Source organism: Salmo salar, chromosome ssa20 (genome assembly GCF_905237065.1).
Source record: "Salmo salar chromosome ssa20, Ssal_v3.1, whole genome shotgun sequence".
In the NCBI taxonomy this organism is placed as follows: Eukaryota; Metazoa; Chordata; class Actinopteri; order Salmoniformes; family Salmonidae; genus Salmo; species Salmo salar.
This window is the reverse complement of record NC_059461.1, coordinates 29156899-29173202: the sequence shown is the minus strand read 5'-3', so window position 1 is coordinate 29173202 and position 16304 is coordinate 29156899. Positions and strand designations below refer to the sequence as shown.

Genomic DNA, 16304 nt, shown 5'->3' with positions numbered 1-16304 from the left:
TGTTGGATTGTGGAAGTATTTATTTCTTCATTCATTTTCAAACTTCATAAGTTTTAGAATATTATTAATAAGATATCGTGTTCTATCTTAACATTTTAGTTTGATATTGCACTCCTATTTTTATGTCACATTTATAAGATTTGCAAATCACATTTTTGGAAAACATTTTATTGGTTCAATATGTTATATATTAGCATCTCTTTAACTACAATATAAAATCTTAACTTTTCAAAATAGATTTAAATCGATTAGCTAATAGTTATGACTACACAACAAAGGAAATTGGCATTCAATAAAAGCAATCCTGATGGATGGAATGAAACCATTTTAAGGCTGGCTGGTAGTCTTTGTTTTCCAAGTTAGCTGGTTTTGGGTTAATCAGGTACTCCACTACCTAAACTCTGATTTAGAGTTGTTCTCTTGCAAATATGAATGAAACCTCACTGTTGTCTGAAGGCCCCAGGAGTGTCCTATGCGTGTTCCTTCGCAAACCGTTCTGATTTTAAAATGGTCCCATACAGTCATGTGAGAGATGCTGTTTAGGTAATAAACCACTAGTTTATAAACGAGACCTGGGCCCCCAGCCCTTCAGCTCCAATATCTCCCCCAAGAGCCGAGCTGCCTCCTGGGCACAGCCTCGGTGGATGGTCAATCCGAACCCTCCATGGCCATAGTTGTGGATCACCTGAAAACAGCACATTAATATCAGTGTTATGTCTATGTACTTCTAATCTGTAGCCTAAAGGGTGACGAACACTAATAGCCAGACAATACATCTTGGTTACTGAAGAAGTAGTAACCAGTCTATTCTTGGTGACTCACCTCAAATGTGGTTGGTCCAGACTGCATGGTCTCCCTCTCCAGTCGGACTTTACTGCGAACAGGCCTGAGCCCTGACCAGTCCTCCACTATCCGGGCATGCTGAGGAGTCAGAGGGGAGGTGAGCCATATGAATAAACAGACAGGGAAGAGCTAGCTAATGTAGTTATTCTGTATCTGTACTTGTATTCTGTCTACTGGATGAGAAGCATTGATTTGGTTTGATGGCTGAGCCATTTAAACATAGGTGCTGTGATAACCCCTCTATTCATGTCTGTCAGACCAGGGATCTTTTCAAAGGTCTGTGACCTCTGACCTTGAGGCTGGGCTCCAGCTGGCAGGCCCCCTCCCATATCTCCTTGTGGTCCTCAGAGTTGTTCTGCTCACTCCAGTTCCCCAGCTGGAAACACCCACCAACAACCACTGAACGACTCCTACAGAGACAGGGCAGAAGTTATTGGTCTTCAATTCACTGTATTCCAAAATAAAAAAACACAAGGAGCTGAATACTTAGACAAATGTATACTTTGATGCTGTAATTATATGCAACAACTTGAACAATGTGTAATAACTGCTTTATTGACACCTGCAGTAGGTGGAATTTCTGATATTTTATCCACTTTACCCTGGTATAATGTAGGGTGAATTGTAGGTTCCAGCAGTGAAATTGTGGGTGATGATCCAATGCTTAAGCCATGGAGCATCCACCTGAAACACAGACAGATTAAGAGTAACATAATCAGCCATGTCCCCTTTGTAATTACCAAATTCACCTTTCAACCTTTGCACTCTGACCTTCAGTATCTGCCCACGGCCTGGTGTGAGGTCAGGGTCAGGCTGGAGGTCCCCTGACCTCACTCCTGTGCAGTTGATGATGACGTCCGCCCCACTCTCCGCAAGCTGAACTCAACAGACAAGAAGGAAGGAAGAAAAGTCGGGAGGTTGAATTAAAAATAAATAAACACTGCTGATATTCATGAACAGGGGTTTATGAAAGCCAAAGCTCTCCCTCTCTCTGGGGTGGTCTGTAGGATATTAATGACTGAATATTGGATATGAATACTTTCAGGATATTTCTCAAAATTAAACACTGAGTAAAACTAATATGGTTGAGCTGCACTCTGAGCATGAATGCACTGTACTGTGTAAGACACTCCCGTTGGGTAAGAAAAACACATGCCAGGATTAGATGGAAATTAAATACGCATAGTACAATTACTGTCATCTGGACAAAAGAGGCCAAGGACAGAGTGAGGGCCTCAGAAAATACAGCACCTTCTATCGTCATACTCCTTGTGAGGTGGGAGTCTTAGAACATTCCAAACTCGCACTGTTCATTATATTCATTTAGAACTCTCACCACTTTGAAGGACTCTATCTTCCTCTGGTAAAATTTTACACCTCGCTTCTGTAACCTAGAAACATCACATAAAGGTATATAGAAAATAAGTAATATATGGAACCCAAATTGCACCTATTTATATGATGTTAGGTTTGGTGCTAAAACATAATATTGACCTTGAGAGATGATGAAACCACCATAAGATATAAATAACACATTATCTTTTGCTTCCCCTTCCCACTAGATCAACCCAGTTTATCCCACAGCTGTGCCAATATAAAGTTATTCTCAAACAAATTGTGTTTGACCATTTGTAAAAAATTAAACTGCTTTAAAATTGTATATTTTGTAATGAACTAAACTGGTCATAGATTGATGTAAAATATAGATGGTTAACTTACGAAATGGAAACGCTTGATCATATGGCCCTGTGTGTGAACTATCAACACTTTTTTTGGATATCACGGATAAGATAAGTAAATCACTCACCAGTCCATCAGCCAAGGCAAGTAACCTTTTCCCTCCACCATGAGAGCAGTGTTGAACCACCCATAGCTAAAAGGCCCCCCGACATAAACAAGGGGAGAATGACAGTGAGGGTCAAAAACAATGACAACTGATAGGGGCACATGCTGCATGACCAGACTCATTCTAAAGTCATCAGCTGTATAGGGTTGCATGACTCCTGTCGACATATGACAACAGCCAACGGGACTAATGCAAAAAAAACATAGCAAATATGTCCAAACAAAGTACCAGTATCCAGGAAACAGCTCCAGCTCTCGCTTGGTAAGCTGTCTGAAGCCCAGCACACTATCTTTAAAAGAGGGATCCTGCAATAAAAGAGATCGAATATAGTTATTAGTTACTCATTATTTTCATTACAATCCATGACTGTGCTGGTTTGCAGTTGTAATGCAGAGGCTTCATTACAGAGAGCATACAGTGTGGTCTCAGTTGCCATGTCTTCTAATTATGTCATGGACCTGTCTTTGTAATGCTGAACAGTAGACTATTGAGATGGGCTTAGCGTATTCAGACTATTCAGAAAATACAAACATTGTAAACTGAGCGAAGCCACTGCTACGATAGACCATTGCTACACTGTAATAACACAGATGGTGGAACAGGAACCTGGGCTCAAGTTCATCTACTTCAGCAAAAGGCTTATACAGAAGTAGATGGACTTTATACCAACTGGGCTCCCGAGTGGCGCAGCGGTCTAAAGCACTGCATCTCAGTGCAAGAGGCTTCACTACAGTCCCTGGTTTGAATCCAGGCTGCATCACATCCGGCTGTGATTGGGAGTCCCATAGGGAGGTGCACAATTGGCCCAGTGTCGTCTGGGTTTGGCAGGGGTAGGCCGTCATTGTAAATAAGAATTTGTTCTTAACTGACTTGCCTAGTTAAATAAAAATCTTGAAATGTTTAACTGCTAGGCCCTGCCTCCATGTAAGTGATGAGGTATGGGTCAGTTAACTGTTATCTGAGGGTGAATCTATGGCATGATGTTTAGCTGTAGATACACTAATACTCACTGGTGCAGGCTCACTGCAAAGGTTGTAGCCAGACTGGAGGAAAATCCCCATTTTGATAGAGTCCGGGGAGCTCAGGAAGCTCAGCAGGTAGTCAAACGTCTCCTTACACCATTTACTGCAAAATAACACATACAGAATGATACAGTGTAAGCATTCAATTATAAAACATTCTATTGAGTCACTGACTACAGGCGTGCACAAAATGTACTCATCACAGGAGATTGGTGGCACCTTAACTGGGGAAAATAGGCTTGTGGTAATGACTGGAGCGGTATCAGTGGAACGGTATCAAATATATCAAACACATGGTTTCCAGGTGTTTGGATGTCATTCCATTTGCTCCGTTCAGGCCATTATTACGAGCCGTCCTCCCCTCAGCAGCCTCCACTGGTATTCATAGTGCCAAGCAGAAAGCCCTCTCACGTCTCCTGGACATTGCCCTTGTCGTAGAGGTATGGCTGCCAGAATCCTGCAGCGCCATCGCTGGTGGTCAGTGGGGTGAAGCGGTCCGCATACACCTCAATGGTCAGTGGACTGACTATGGAGTGGTACTGCTCATAGATGCTTTGAGCCGTGGACAGGCCACTGACCCCAGCTCCGATCACTGCCACACGCATGTCTGGAAATAACAAACACAACAGTTTACTGTTGTTGCTGCTTTTCTTGTTATTATTACTTATTTTTGTTTCTGATTTGCATCCATTCTTTGTGACCTTGGTTCTGCTCAGAATCTGCTACCATTCCATATAACTTTGAACAAACATTTACATGTCCTTAAGTGTACCTGACCCTCTGACCCATCTAACTGTATGAAGTAACCTGAAATTGTGAAAAATTGTGGAAAAAAACTGAAAATAAATATCTATCAAAACAACAACAACAAAAACATTATGCAAAACATTACACATATTCAGACCATACCTCTATGAGGGTTTGTGTAGTTGCATTACATTGACTGAGCAACTATTTTATTTATTTATTCCACAAATAGACTATAAACAAACAGACTACGGCTGCCAGAGTTGAACATAATAGTTGCAAAGCAATCAAATTCAGCAGCTTTATTGCTGCAGCCTTGGGGCGGCAGGTAGCCTAGTGAGCGTTGGGCCAGTAACTGAAATGTTGCCGGATCGAATCCCCGAGCTGACAAGGTAAAAATCTGTCGTTCTGCCCCTGAACAAGGCAGTTAACCCACTGTTCCCCGGTAGGCCGTCATTGTAAATAAGAATTTGTTCTTAATTTACTTACCTAGTTAAAAAAGTAAAGCCTGCACGTGTCCACACTGACAAATCCTTCTGAAAACAACATTGGAAACTGAAAAAGTAGCAATATAGCCTGTAGAGATTGGTATTAATAAGTAGGCTACTTGCAGGTTAAAAACAGTGTGAAGTGTCTGTTTGCTCGATATTTGATGGCTTTGCTGCAACTTGGAAAAGGAAACATTCTCGAAATGGCGATTGGTTGGATTCAGAATGTAAGAAAAGAAGGTGAAAAAATAATTCAAGAAATGTAAAAGTAAACTAGAAATCATTATAAAATGGAGACAGCAGGAAAACTGGATTTACCTTCTGTTGCCTTGCCCTCGAGCTGACAATCCGCCTCCAAATGTAGCGTCACATGGTCGGTCCAAGGTACAGAAGTCGTCTAGGCTCTACATGGCAGATAAAGGCTTGAATATGAAGAAGAAAAAAAATCCCACTCTATTAGCCTTGACCGGCTCCATTAGCCTTGACCCGACTGTAGAAAAATATTTTGTTAAAACTAATAGAATGAAAAAAAATGACATATACTTCTACTATGTTACATTTAAAACTTTCACCGTACGTGAACCCATAAGGCCTGTAGGGGAGAGAGGCGAATGTTGAGCCATTTTTTTTATGCGTCTTTCTTTTTCCCAACGCAGTTAAGCCAAAACCACACCCCGTTATTCAGAGAGGCGTTCGACAACGCTTTGAGCACTCTCAAATTCCGGACATACGTACATGTGTTTATTTGCTAGCAGCAAAATAATTATTTGTTTATCAATCATTTGTGTTGTAGTGAATATCAGTTTGTGTGGAGTTTGTATTGGCTTTAATTAGGCAAAGTGTAACAGGGGTGGGGGAAAAAAATCAAGTAAACACAGAATAGCCAGAATGCAAGATTGAATACAACGTTAGAGATGTGTAATTGATTAACTGAACTGTTGAACATTTGCTGAAATACATTTTTTTTAAACAAATCTATTCTACTGTAGATTTCCCCATGCAGGGGATCCATTCAGGTGCGAGATAGACACTTCTGCAAGTAGTGGTAAAAATACAAGTGGTCAACCTTCTCTCTTATAGTTTTTGAAACCTGTAGATCTTTATATATCCTTTCAACTAGGATGTCCTCCTGTGCACAGATGACAAAGTCACACCAGCTACAACCTGTGAGAAGGATTTGACCTTGCACCTGCCAGCAGTAAGCATGAGATCTCTTCAACTTCAGCTCTCCATTCTGTATCTTCAGGTAAGGGCAGTCAACATAACTTGGTACATTTGGGCACTTGACCTCTAAGAATCCAAAGTGTGGTCTTACACTGGGATCAAATATGATTCCATCTGGAGAGGTTCCTAACCACGGAGCATCTGGGTGCATTACGAAGACACACGGAAAGAAGTTAACATTCTTCAGTGTGCAGTACTCCTGTACAGCCACTGGCTCCATGGCTAGCCCCCTCTTCATCTCCATGGTCTGCATACACAGAGCACTTCCTGCAACACAGGAGCAGTGGCTTTGGACCACTATCACTGGTACGGAGTGCTTTAACACCATCTGTGAAGATAAGTGTGATGAAAGACTGAAGTGAGAAACAAGAATGGTGCGGAACATAAATAACAATAAACATAGTAGTGTCTAGTCTTCTTAACTGGGGGCTCATTTAACTATACAGGAATAGATTGTGTCTCAGTAACACAATTACCAAACACTGCATCAACAGATCTTTACCAAATAACCTGTTAAGTGGGCAATTCAAAATTGGGATCGGGACCCATCATTAAAATCTATCTACTGATAAGTTTAAACGTTGACACTGTCTCCAACACATTTTCTCTCTTAAACTCTTAAAGGGAGTGCTCCTAACCGCAGCTTGTTACCTGTAAAAAAGACAGCTGTCCACAGAAGCAATCAATCAATCAGATTCCAAACTCTCCACCATGGCCAAGACCAAAAAGCTCTCCGAGGATGTCTGGGACAAGATTGTAGACCTACACAAGGCTGGAATGGGCTACAAGACCATCGCCAAGCAGCTTGGTGAGAAGGTGACAACATTTGGTGCGATTATTCGCAAATGGAAGAAACACAAAAGAACTGTCAATATCCCTCGGCCTGGGGCTCCATGCAAGATCTCACCTCGTGGAGTTGCAATGATCATGAGAACGGTGAGGAATTAGCCCAGAACTACACGGGAGGATCTTGTCAATGATCTCAAGGCAGCTGGGACCATAGTCACCAAGAAAACAATTGGTAACACACTACACCGTGAAGGACTGAAATCCTGCAGCGCCGCAAGGTCCCCCTGCTCAAGAATACATATACATGCCCGTCTGAAGTTTGCCAATGAACGTCTGAATGACTCAGAGGACAACTGGTGAAAGTGTTGTGGTCAGATGAGACCAAAATGGAGCTCTTTGACATCAACTCAACTCGTCGTGTTTGGAGGAGGAGGAATGCTGCCTATGACCCCAAGAATACCATCTCCACCGTCAAACATGGAGGTGGAAACATTATGCTTTGGGGGTGTTTTCCTACTAAGGGGACAGGACAACTTCACCGCATCAAAGGGATGATGGACGGGGCCATGTACCGTCAAATCTTGGGTGAGAACCTCCTTCCCTCATCCAGGGCATTGAAAATGGGTCTTATATGGGTATTCCAGCATGACAATGACCCAAAACACACGGCCAAGGCAACAAAGGAGTGGCTCAAGAAGAAGCACATTAAGGTCCTGGAGTGGCCTAGCCAGTCTCCAGACCGTAATCCCATAGAAAATCTGTGGAGGGAGCTGAAGGTTTGAGTTGCCAAACGTCAGCCTCGAAACCTTAATGACTTGGAGAAGATCTGCAAAGAGGAGTGGGACAAAATCCCTCCTGAGATGTGGGCAAACCTCGTGGCCAACTACAAGAAACGTCTGACCTCTGTGATTGCCAACAAGGGTTTTGCCACCAAGTACTAAGTCATGTTTTGCAGAGGGGTCAAATACTTATTTCCCTCATTAAAATGCAAATCATTTTATAACATTTTTGACATGCGTTTTTCTGGATTTTTTGTTGTTTATTCTGTCTCTCACTGTTCAAATAAACCTACTATTAAAATTATAGACTGATCATTTCTTTGTAAGTGGGAAAACGTACAAAATCAGCAGGGGATCAAATACTTTTCCCCCCCCCCACTGTAATTTGTATTGTGGGGTATGTGGAGCCATTTTGACTATATTAGCCCACACAGCTACAAAGATGCACTTTCATGCTAGGTTGAGGACCTTATATTGTAGCTTACAGAGACCCCAACTGATGTGTAAAACCAGGGGAGAACGACTACCCACTCTCTTTGAAGCCACGGAAGTTCAAGGCCGACCGTGGTACTGCAGGCATTGTTTGCAGAAAACAGGATCATCCATTACAATGAATGGAAAAATAGCAATTTCCGTGGTCAATCTTCATGTAAACAAAACATGTTTTAGAAGACAATCATGGTATCAAAAATTGCTTCTATTACACAAGATGTTTGTCCTTGAAGCGATTATTTTAAAATCACACACAGAAGAAGTTATAAGGATCATTTAGTTGATGATGGCGGACTGCAGTACCCAGATCGTCCTTCGACTTGAGTTATTGAATGAGAGGGGGCAACGCTGAGCTAGCCTGCAACGCCACTTCCTGAAGTAGCTCAAACTGTGCAGTTATGTCTCCATGAGATGCCGTCTTAACTAGAAGTGTGCCGAGTAGTTGGACAAAACTAGTATCATAAGGGATATGGGCAATTTTCTGTACATGATTATGATCCCAGTATTTTTTGTAATTATCTGTGTTTGGAAAAAAAGTAATTTACGGGTGCCAGCACGCATCTTTTTATATCAATCAGTCAACTGAGGTGCTACATGGTCTAAATAATTCAACTGGCTAATTTGCCTGTCTGTAAGAGAAGGGCGGGCTGTTCGTTGATCCTGCTGCTCTGATTGGATAGAGTAAAGCTGCATTTCTCTTTTCCCGCACTTCGTAATTTCACCCGATCACTCTCTGTTTCGGTCTGATCATTCCTGTTAGCCCATAACTATGATAAATCAAATTGCAAGGACATTTGCTATCAAGATATCAATGTGCATAATATCTAACAAGCGGGGCATGGGTAGGGAAAAAGCTGAAATGCAGACGCACATTTTGACTGTGAGAAAACTTGTCTGCCTGCTGCAAGTTGAAGACACACACCCTTCCGCGGCTCCTAATATGCAGTTTGTTTGGTCTATAAACGTGCCGGGAGATTGGTATTTTGCCAACATCTACTTAGGCATATTAAAACAACGTTTTTTTCCGATCACGAGTTCATCCGATCCGACTATCAATTGTCAATTTACGGATATGATTATGACTACATGTCTGCACACCCCTAATCACAACCGACCTAATTTGCCTTCATTACGCTATTGAGTCTTCACATAGGAATGAAAGATGTTACGTGATCAATTACTTTGTCCATTCATATATACAGTCATTGTATAAATCAAGGGGTGGCGCAACTAATCATTTTGCACAACTTACCCCACACTCCCCTATAACGCTGTCAGACTGACATAGGCTAATATTCTATAGCTAGAGGACTCCTAATATCTCCAGGAGTGATAAGTATATCTTTATCTGATAAGTATGTCTTTATCTGTTGTGGTCTAGTACTGTCTTTTTGCAAGTTTGGGCAATCTACTTTAAGTGCTGACTGTCTTCCCAGTGGCCTACTTGGTGTGTGAACTGCTCATCATTTGCAGATAGTCGTTGACACATCAACCAGGATCAAGGGGCAGGGCAATTTGTGACTTATTTTGGTAATCAGTGGCTTTATTGGAGGGAGAGTGGTTTCACCTCTCCTAGGCAGTCAGCGATTAGTGTTAGTTCTTCAATCTTCCCTTGTTTCTCAGCGGCGGTTTTGTTGCAAAACAAAGAGGGTTCTGTGGAGTTGTTCGAGGAAGGCTCCACACCACTCTCTCACTTGAGTATCTTACCTAGTTATTTACAGATGATCTAATTTAGCTCTTTTGTAGCTTTGTCAACTATGTGTGTTTTTTCTATACCTGTTCACACCTCTCCCTGGAGGCTTTACAGATGCTCCCCACTCCTTGGCTGCAACCCTTCTAATTTAGTGTACCCTGGGAGCACAACCCATAAGTAAGTTGGCACTGACAGATATGGCAGCTCTGCTTCTAACTCCTACGCAACTTTGCAGTGTTTTTTTTTGTGTGTTATTTCTTACATTATTAGACCAGAATTATTTTTGTGTTATTACATTCAGCCGGAAATAACTTTTGGATATCAGAGCAAATTTAACTCACTAGTATTGCGACTAGGAATATGACTTTCCCGAATTGTATCCTTTGTTCGTACCCCTCAGGGCAATTGAAATTATTCCAGAGGTTGCTCCAAAACACTGAGAAGAAGTTTTCGGAGTGGACTTCTAGTCCAACTCAGGAGGCGTGCACACCATCCCCCGCTTCAGAGAATATTACTCGTTTATGTTCAGTCTCTGGATAATAAAGTAGACGAGCTCAGGGCAAGGATCTCCTTCCAGAGAGATCAGGGCTTTTAACATACTCTGTTTCACAGAAACATGGCTCTCTCGTGATATACTGTCCCCGTCCATTCAGCCATCTGGATTCTCAGTATATCGTGCAGACAGGAATAAAGAACTCTCCGGGAAAGGCGGGGGTTTATGTTTCATAATTAACCACTCATGGTGTGACTGTGATAACATACAGAAACCCAAGTCCTTTTGTTCACCTGACCTAGAATACCTCACAATCAAATGCCGAACGAATTTCCTACCAAGAGAATTCTCTTCGGTTATAGTCACAGACATGTATATTCCCCCTCAAGCCGATACCACGACGGCCCTCAAAGAACTACACTGGACTTTATGCAAACTGGAAACCACATATCCCGAGGCTGCATTTTTTGTAGCTGGGGATTTTAACAAAGTAAATTTGAGGAAAAAGCTACCGAAGTTCTACCATGACATTGACTGTAAAACATGGTCACTGCTACTCAACGCCTTCTCTTCAGCAAATCTGATCACGACTCCATTTTGCTCCTTCCTTCCTATAGGCAAAAACACAAATAGGAAGTACCCGTGCTAAGGTCTATTCAACGCTGGTCTGACCAATCGGAATCTATGCTTCAAGATTGTTTTGATCACGCGGACTGGTATATGTTTGATAGAATAATTTGTATGTTTAAGATAATGACTAAAGTATTCCGCCCTGAAACCATATAATTGTATGAAATGTGTTAAGAGTCATAATTCAATAATCTGTGTGACTAGACCATTGTGTTACTATTTCGCAATATGAGCTAGGTATAGTTGAGACACTCAAGGCCAACTGAACTGTCGACTTGTGACAACTCTGAAACCAATAACAGGAAAGAGGCCTCCCCAACCTAGGTAGGGGAGTAACTGTTAGAAATGGCTAGGCTTGCAGAAGATGATGAGAAACTATGTGTTAATATTGTGGAAAATACAGCCCACCTAAAGAGAGGTGGAGTTTCTACTAATGTGAGTTCATTTGTGCGTGTGTATGTTATAAAAGGATTGTGTTCTCATTTTGAAGTCAGAGTACTCTCTGAATAAAGTATTGATCTATTGCAGAATCTGAGACTTTGTCTAATTCTTTATTAAACCGGAGATTTACGACCTCTGGGGAAATAGACAAAGCTTGAGTGATAGTTGAGTTCAACCGTTGGGATAAAGATTCTTGTGACAATGTTCCAGGTAGCCTCTGAGAATAACATTGATGAATACACAGATATGGTGACTGAGTTCATCAGGAAGTGTATAGGAGATGTTGTACCCACTGTGACTATTAAAACCTACCCAAACCAGAAACTTTGGATAGATGACAGCATTCGCGCAAAACTGAAAGCGTGAACCACCACATTTAACCATGGCAAGGTGACTGGGAATATGTCCAAATACAAACAGTGTGGTTATTCCCCCCGTAAGGCAATCAAACAGACAAACCATCAGTACAGAGACAAAGTGGAGTCGCAATTCAACGGCTCAGACGCGAGACGTATGTGGCAGGGTCTACAGACACCGTCTTGCTTCTGGACAAGCTAAACACCTTCTTTTCCCGCTTTGAGGATAACAGAGTGCCACCGACGCGACCCGCTACCAAGGACTGTGGGCTGTCCTTCTCCGTGGCCGACGTGAGTAAGACATTTAAGCGTGTTAACCCTCGCAAGGCTGCCGGCCCATACGGCATCCCTAGCCGCGTCCTCAGAGCATGCGCAGACCAGCTGGCTGGAGTGTTTACGGACATATTCAATCTCTCCCTATCCCAGTCTGCTGTCCCCACTTGCTTCCTGTACCTGTACCCAAGAAAGCAAAGGTAACTGAACTAAATGACTATCGCCCCGTAGCACTCATATCTATCATCAAGAACTGCTTTGAGAGGCTACTTAAGGATCATATCACCTCTACCTTTCCTGACAACCTAGACCCACTACAATTTGCTTACCGCCCCAATAGATCCACAGACGATGCAATCGCCATCGCATTGCACACTGCCCTATCCCATCTAGACAAGAGGAATACCTATGTAAGAATGCTGTTCATTGACAATAGCTCAGCATTCAATACCATAGTACCCTCCAAGCTCATCATTAAGCTCGGGGCCCTGGGTCTGAACCCAGCCCTGTGCAATTGGGTCCTGGACTTCTTGACGGGCCGCCCCCAGGTGGTTAAAGTAGGAAACAACACCTCCACTTCGCTGATCCTCAACACAGGGGCCCCACAAGGGTGCGTGCTCAGCCCCCTCCTGTACTCCTGGTTGACTCATGACTGCGTGGTCACGCACGCCTCCAACTCAATCATCAAGTTTGCAGACGACACAACAGTAGTAGGCCTGATTACCAATAATGTCGAGACAGCCTAAAGGGAGGAGGTGAGGGCCCTGGGAGAGTGGTGCCAGGAAAATAACCTCTCACTCAGTGTCTAAAAAACAAAGGAACTGATTGTGGACTTCAGGAAACAGCAGAGGGAGCACACCCCTATTCACATTTATAGGACCACAGTGGAGAAGGTGGAAAGCTTCAAGTTGCTCGAGGTACACATCACTGACAAACTGAAATGGTCCACCCACACAGACAGTGTGGTGAAGAAGGCGCAACAGCGCCTCTTCAACCTCAGGAGGCTGAAGAAATTTGGCATGGCCCCAAAAACCCTCACAAACTTTTACAGATGCACAATTGAGAGCATCTTGTCAGGCTGTATCACAGCCTGGTATGGCAACTGCACCGCCCGGAACTGCAGGGCTCTCCAGAGAGTGGTGTGGTCTGCCTAACGCAACACTGGGGGCAAACTACCTGCCCTCCAGGACACCTACAGCACCCGATGTCACAGGAAGGCCAAAAAGATCATCAAGGACATCAACCACCAGAGCCACGGCCTGTTCACCTCGCTATCATCCAGAAGGCGAGGTCAGTACATGTGCATCAGAAGCTGTTTTTCAGTCTCTCCGTCCCAGCTTTATCTTAAGGTCATCAGAATGTTAAATATTCATCACTAGCCGGCATCCACCCGGTTACGCAACCCTGCACATTACAGGCTGCTGCCCTATATACATAGACTTGGAATCACTGGCCTACTCTAATACCGTTTAAATAATGTTTACATACTGCTTTACTGGTCTCATACTGTATTCTATTCTACTATATTTTAGTCAATGCCTCTCCGACATTAGTCAATCTAACATTTATATATTTTCGAAGTTCCATTATTTTACTTTCAGATTTGTGTGTATTGTTTTGAATTGTTTTTAGATACTACTGCACTGTTAGATACTACTGCACTGTTGGAGTTAGGAACACAAGCATTTCGCAATAACATTTGCTAAATATGTGTTTGTGACCAATAAAATCTGATTTAATAATTTTGTGGGGGGGGAATTCCGGGTCTCTGGCAGTGTTTGGAACTGCCGATCTGCGTTTGAGAATGTTGAGTTCATCTCAGCCTATGCTGCCCTTCAGTCCCTTGATGAACGATATGTGTCTGCACTGCACGTTCTTAATATTACATAAATACATTTTTATTGGAGAACTTTCAAAAGCAGACATGGATCTCCACAGAGAACACTGCTACCCCAGCTGCTCTTTATTCATCTAACTGTGTTTTCTCTCATAGTCCGAGAGCATCTGGTCGTTGCAGTGGTGGCACGGGTCTACTAATTTCTCCTAAATGGAGATTCTCTTTTCTCCCCCTCTCACCTGTCCATCTCATTTGAATTCCATGCTGTCACTTGTCCCACTCAAGCTTAACATTATTGTCATCTATTGCCCACCAGGTTCCCTTGGAGAGTTCCTCAATGAGCTAACCTAATTTCCTGACGATGGTTCACCGCTCTTATTACTTGGCGACTTCAACCTCCCAACGTCTGCCTTCGATTAATTTCCTTCCAACTCTCTTTAAACTCCATGCCTCTTTTGAACTCACCCTTTCCCAATCCCCTCCGACTAGCTAGGCAGGCACTATGCTTGACCTCATCTTTACTAGAGGCTGCTCGCCTACTAATCACACTGCAACCCCCCTCCAGGTCTCTCTGATCACTACTTTGTTTCTTTTTCTGTCTCCCTTTCCTCCAACCCTAACCACTCAGCCCCTACCCACATGGTTATGCACCTTCGTAATCTTTGGTCTCTCTCTCTCTCTCACGACTCTTTTCTCTTCTATCCTATTATCTCTCCCTTCTGCTAAATCCTCCTGTCTCCTGATTCTGCCTCTTCAACCCTACTCTCCTCCCTTTCCGCACTGTCCCCTTTCCTCCCGGCCGGCTCGGCCCTCCCCTTCTGCTCTGTGGCAGAGTGACTCATTGCGAGCTTACAGAACAGGGACCCAGGCAGCTGAGCGTAAATGGAGGAAAGCTAAACTTCTGGAGGACCTATCATCCTTTCACTCCCTCCTCTCTACCTTTTCAAGCTTCTGCCTCTAACCATAGGAAACTCTTTTCGACCCTCTCCTCCCTCCTTAACCCTCCACCGCTCCCCCTCCCTCCTCCCTCTGCGGACGACTTTTTCAACCACTTTGAAAAAAAGGTTGATGACATCCACAACTCATTCACTCAGCCTATTGAGTCCACTGGTCTCACTCTCACAAACTGTCCTACACCTTGACCTCTTTCTCCCCTCTCTCTCCAGACGACATCCTGCGACTAGTGAGGTCTGGCCACCCGACAACCTGCCCGCTCGACCCCATCCCCTCCTCCCTTCTCAGACCATCTCTGGAGACCTTCTCCCATTCCTTACTTCCCTCATCTCATTCCTGAACACTGGCTGCATCCCCTCTGACTTCAAAATGGCACGAGTTGCTCCCCTCCTCAAGAAATCAACACTCGACTCATCTGACATCAAAAACTATAGACCTGTATCCCTTCTTTATTTTCTTTCCAAAACACTTAAGTGTGCTGTCTCTGATACACTTTCTCGCTATCTCTCTCAGAACGATCTTCTTGACCCTAACCAGTCAGGCTTCAATATGGGTCACTCAACCGAGACTGCTCTTCTCTGTGTCATGGAGGCTCTCCGCAATGCCAAAGCTGACTCTCTCTCCTCTGTTCTCATCCTCCTAGATCTATCTGCTGCCTTCATCACTGTGAACCCTCAGATCCTCCTCTCCACCCTCTCAGGGCTGGGCGTCTCAGGCTATGCACACTCTTGGCTCAGTCATATCCTCACATGGTCTCTCCTATCATTGCTATGCGTATGACACTCAACTACTTTTTTCCTTTCCCCTTTCTGACACCCAGGTTGTGACATGCATCTCTGCGTACCTGGCAGATGGGGTGGCAGGTAGCTAAGTGGTTAGAGCGTTGGGCCAGTAACCTAAAGGTGCTAGATTGAATCCCCGAGCTGACAAGGTATAAATCTGTTCTGCCCCTGAACAAGGCAGTTAACCCACTGTTCCTAGGCCATCATTGTGAATAAGAATTTGTTCTTAACTGACTTGCCTAGTTAAATAAAGATAAAATAAATAAAATAGAACTTCTCTCCCTCTGTAACTGCTTGTTGATTCACGCTTGTTAAACAAAGGTTAAATAAAAATAAAAAACATATCTCAACTTGGATGTCGGCCCAACACCTCAAGCTCAACCTCGACAAGACGGAACTGCTCAAAGACCTCTCCATCACGGTTGACATCTCCACAGTGTCGCCCTCCCAGTGTGCAAGGAACCTTGGCGTGACCCTGGACAACACCCTGTCGTTCTCTGCCAACATCAAAGCAGTGACCCGCTCCTGCAGGTTCATGCTCTACAACATCCGTAGAGTACGACCCTACCTCACACAGGAAGCGGCGTAGGTCCTAATCCAGGCACTTGTCCTCTC

General features: G+C 43.6%; 1 protein-coding gene across 4 annotated transcripts; it reads right to left on the bottom strand.

The window, feature by feature from the left end:
• Positions 1–2: 2 nt before the first annotated feature.
• Positions 3–5553, bottom strand: dao (D-amino acid oxidase). Of its 4 annotated transcripts, NM_001165281.1 has the most exon segments (13): positions 36–685; positions 823–921; positions 1136–1253; positions 1445–1458; positions 1461–1527; positions 1615–1719; positions 2180–2234; positions 2651–2716; positions 2918–2994; positions 3700–3814; positions 4123–4318; positions 4948–4994; positions 5265–5275. In NM_001165281.1, coding segments are annotated over 9 exon segments (744 nt in total). In that variant the 5' UTR covers positions 4317–4318; positions 4948–4994; positions 5265–5275; the 3' UTR covers positions 36–685; positions 823–921; positions 1136–1202.
• Between the last annotated feature and the right edge of the window lie 10751 nt (positions 5554–16304).

What these genes read in the sequence shown, in the direction of transcription:
- dao (XM_014161106.2), bottom strand. Translation starts at nt 4,316, where the DNA reads ATGCGTGTGGCAGTGATCGGAGCTGGGGTCAGTGGCCTGTCCACGGCT. An exon ending in AAGGGCAATGTCCAGGAGAC is followed by an intron (nt 3,815 to 4,122) that starts GTGAGAGGGCTT and finishes GTTATTTTGCAG; the next exon opens with TAAATGGTGTAAGGAGACGT. An exon ending in TCACCCTACATTATACCAGG is followed by an intron (nt 1,254 to 1,444) that starts GTAAAGTGGATA and finishes CTGTCTCTGTAG; the next exon opens with GAGTCGTTCAGTGGTTGTTG.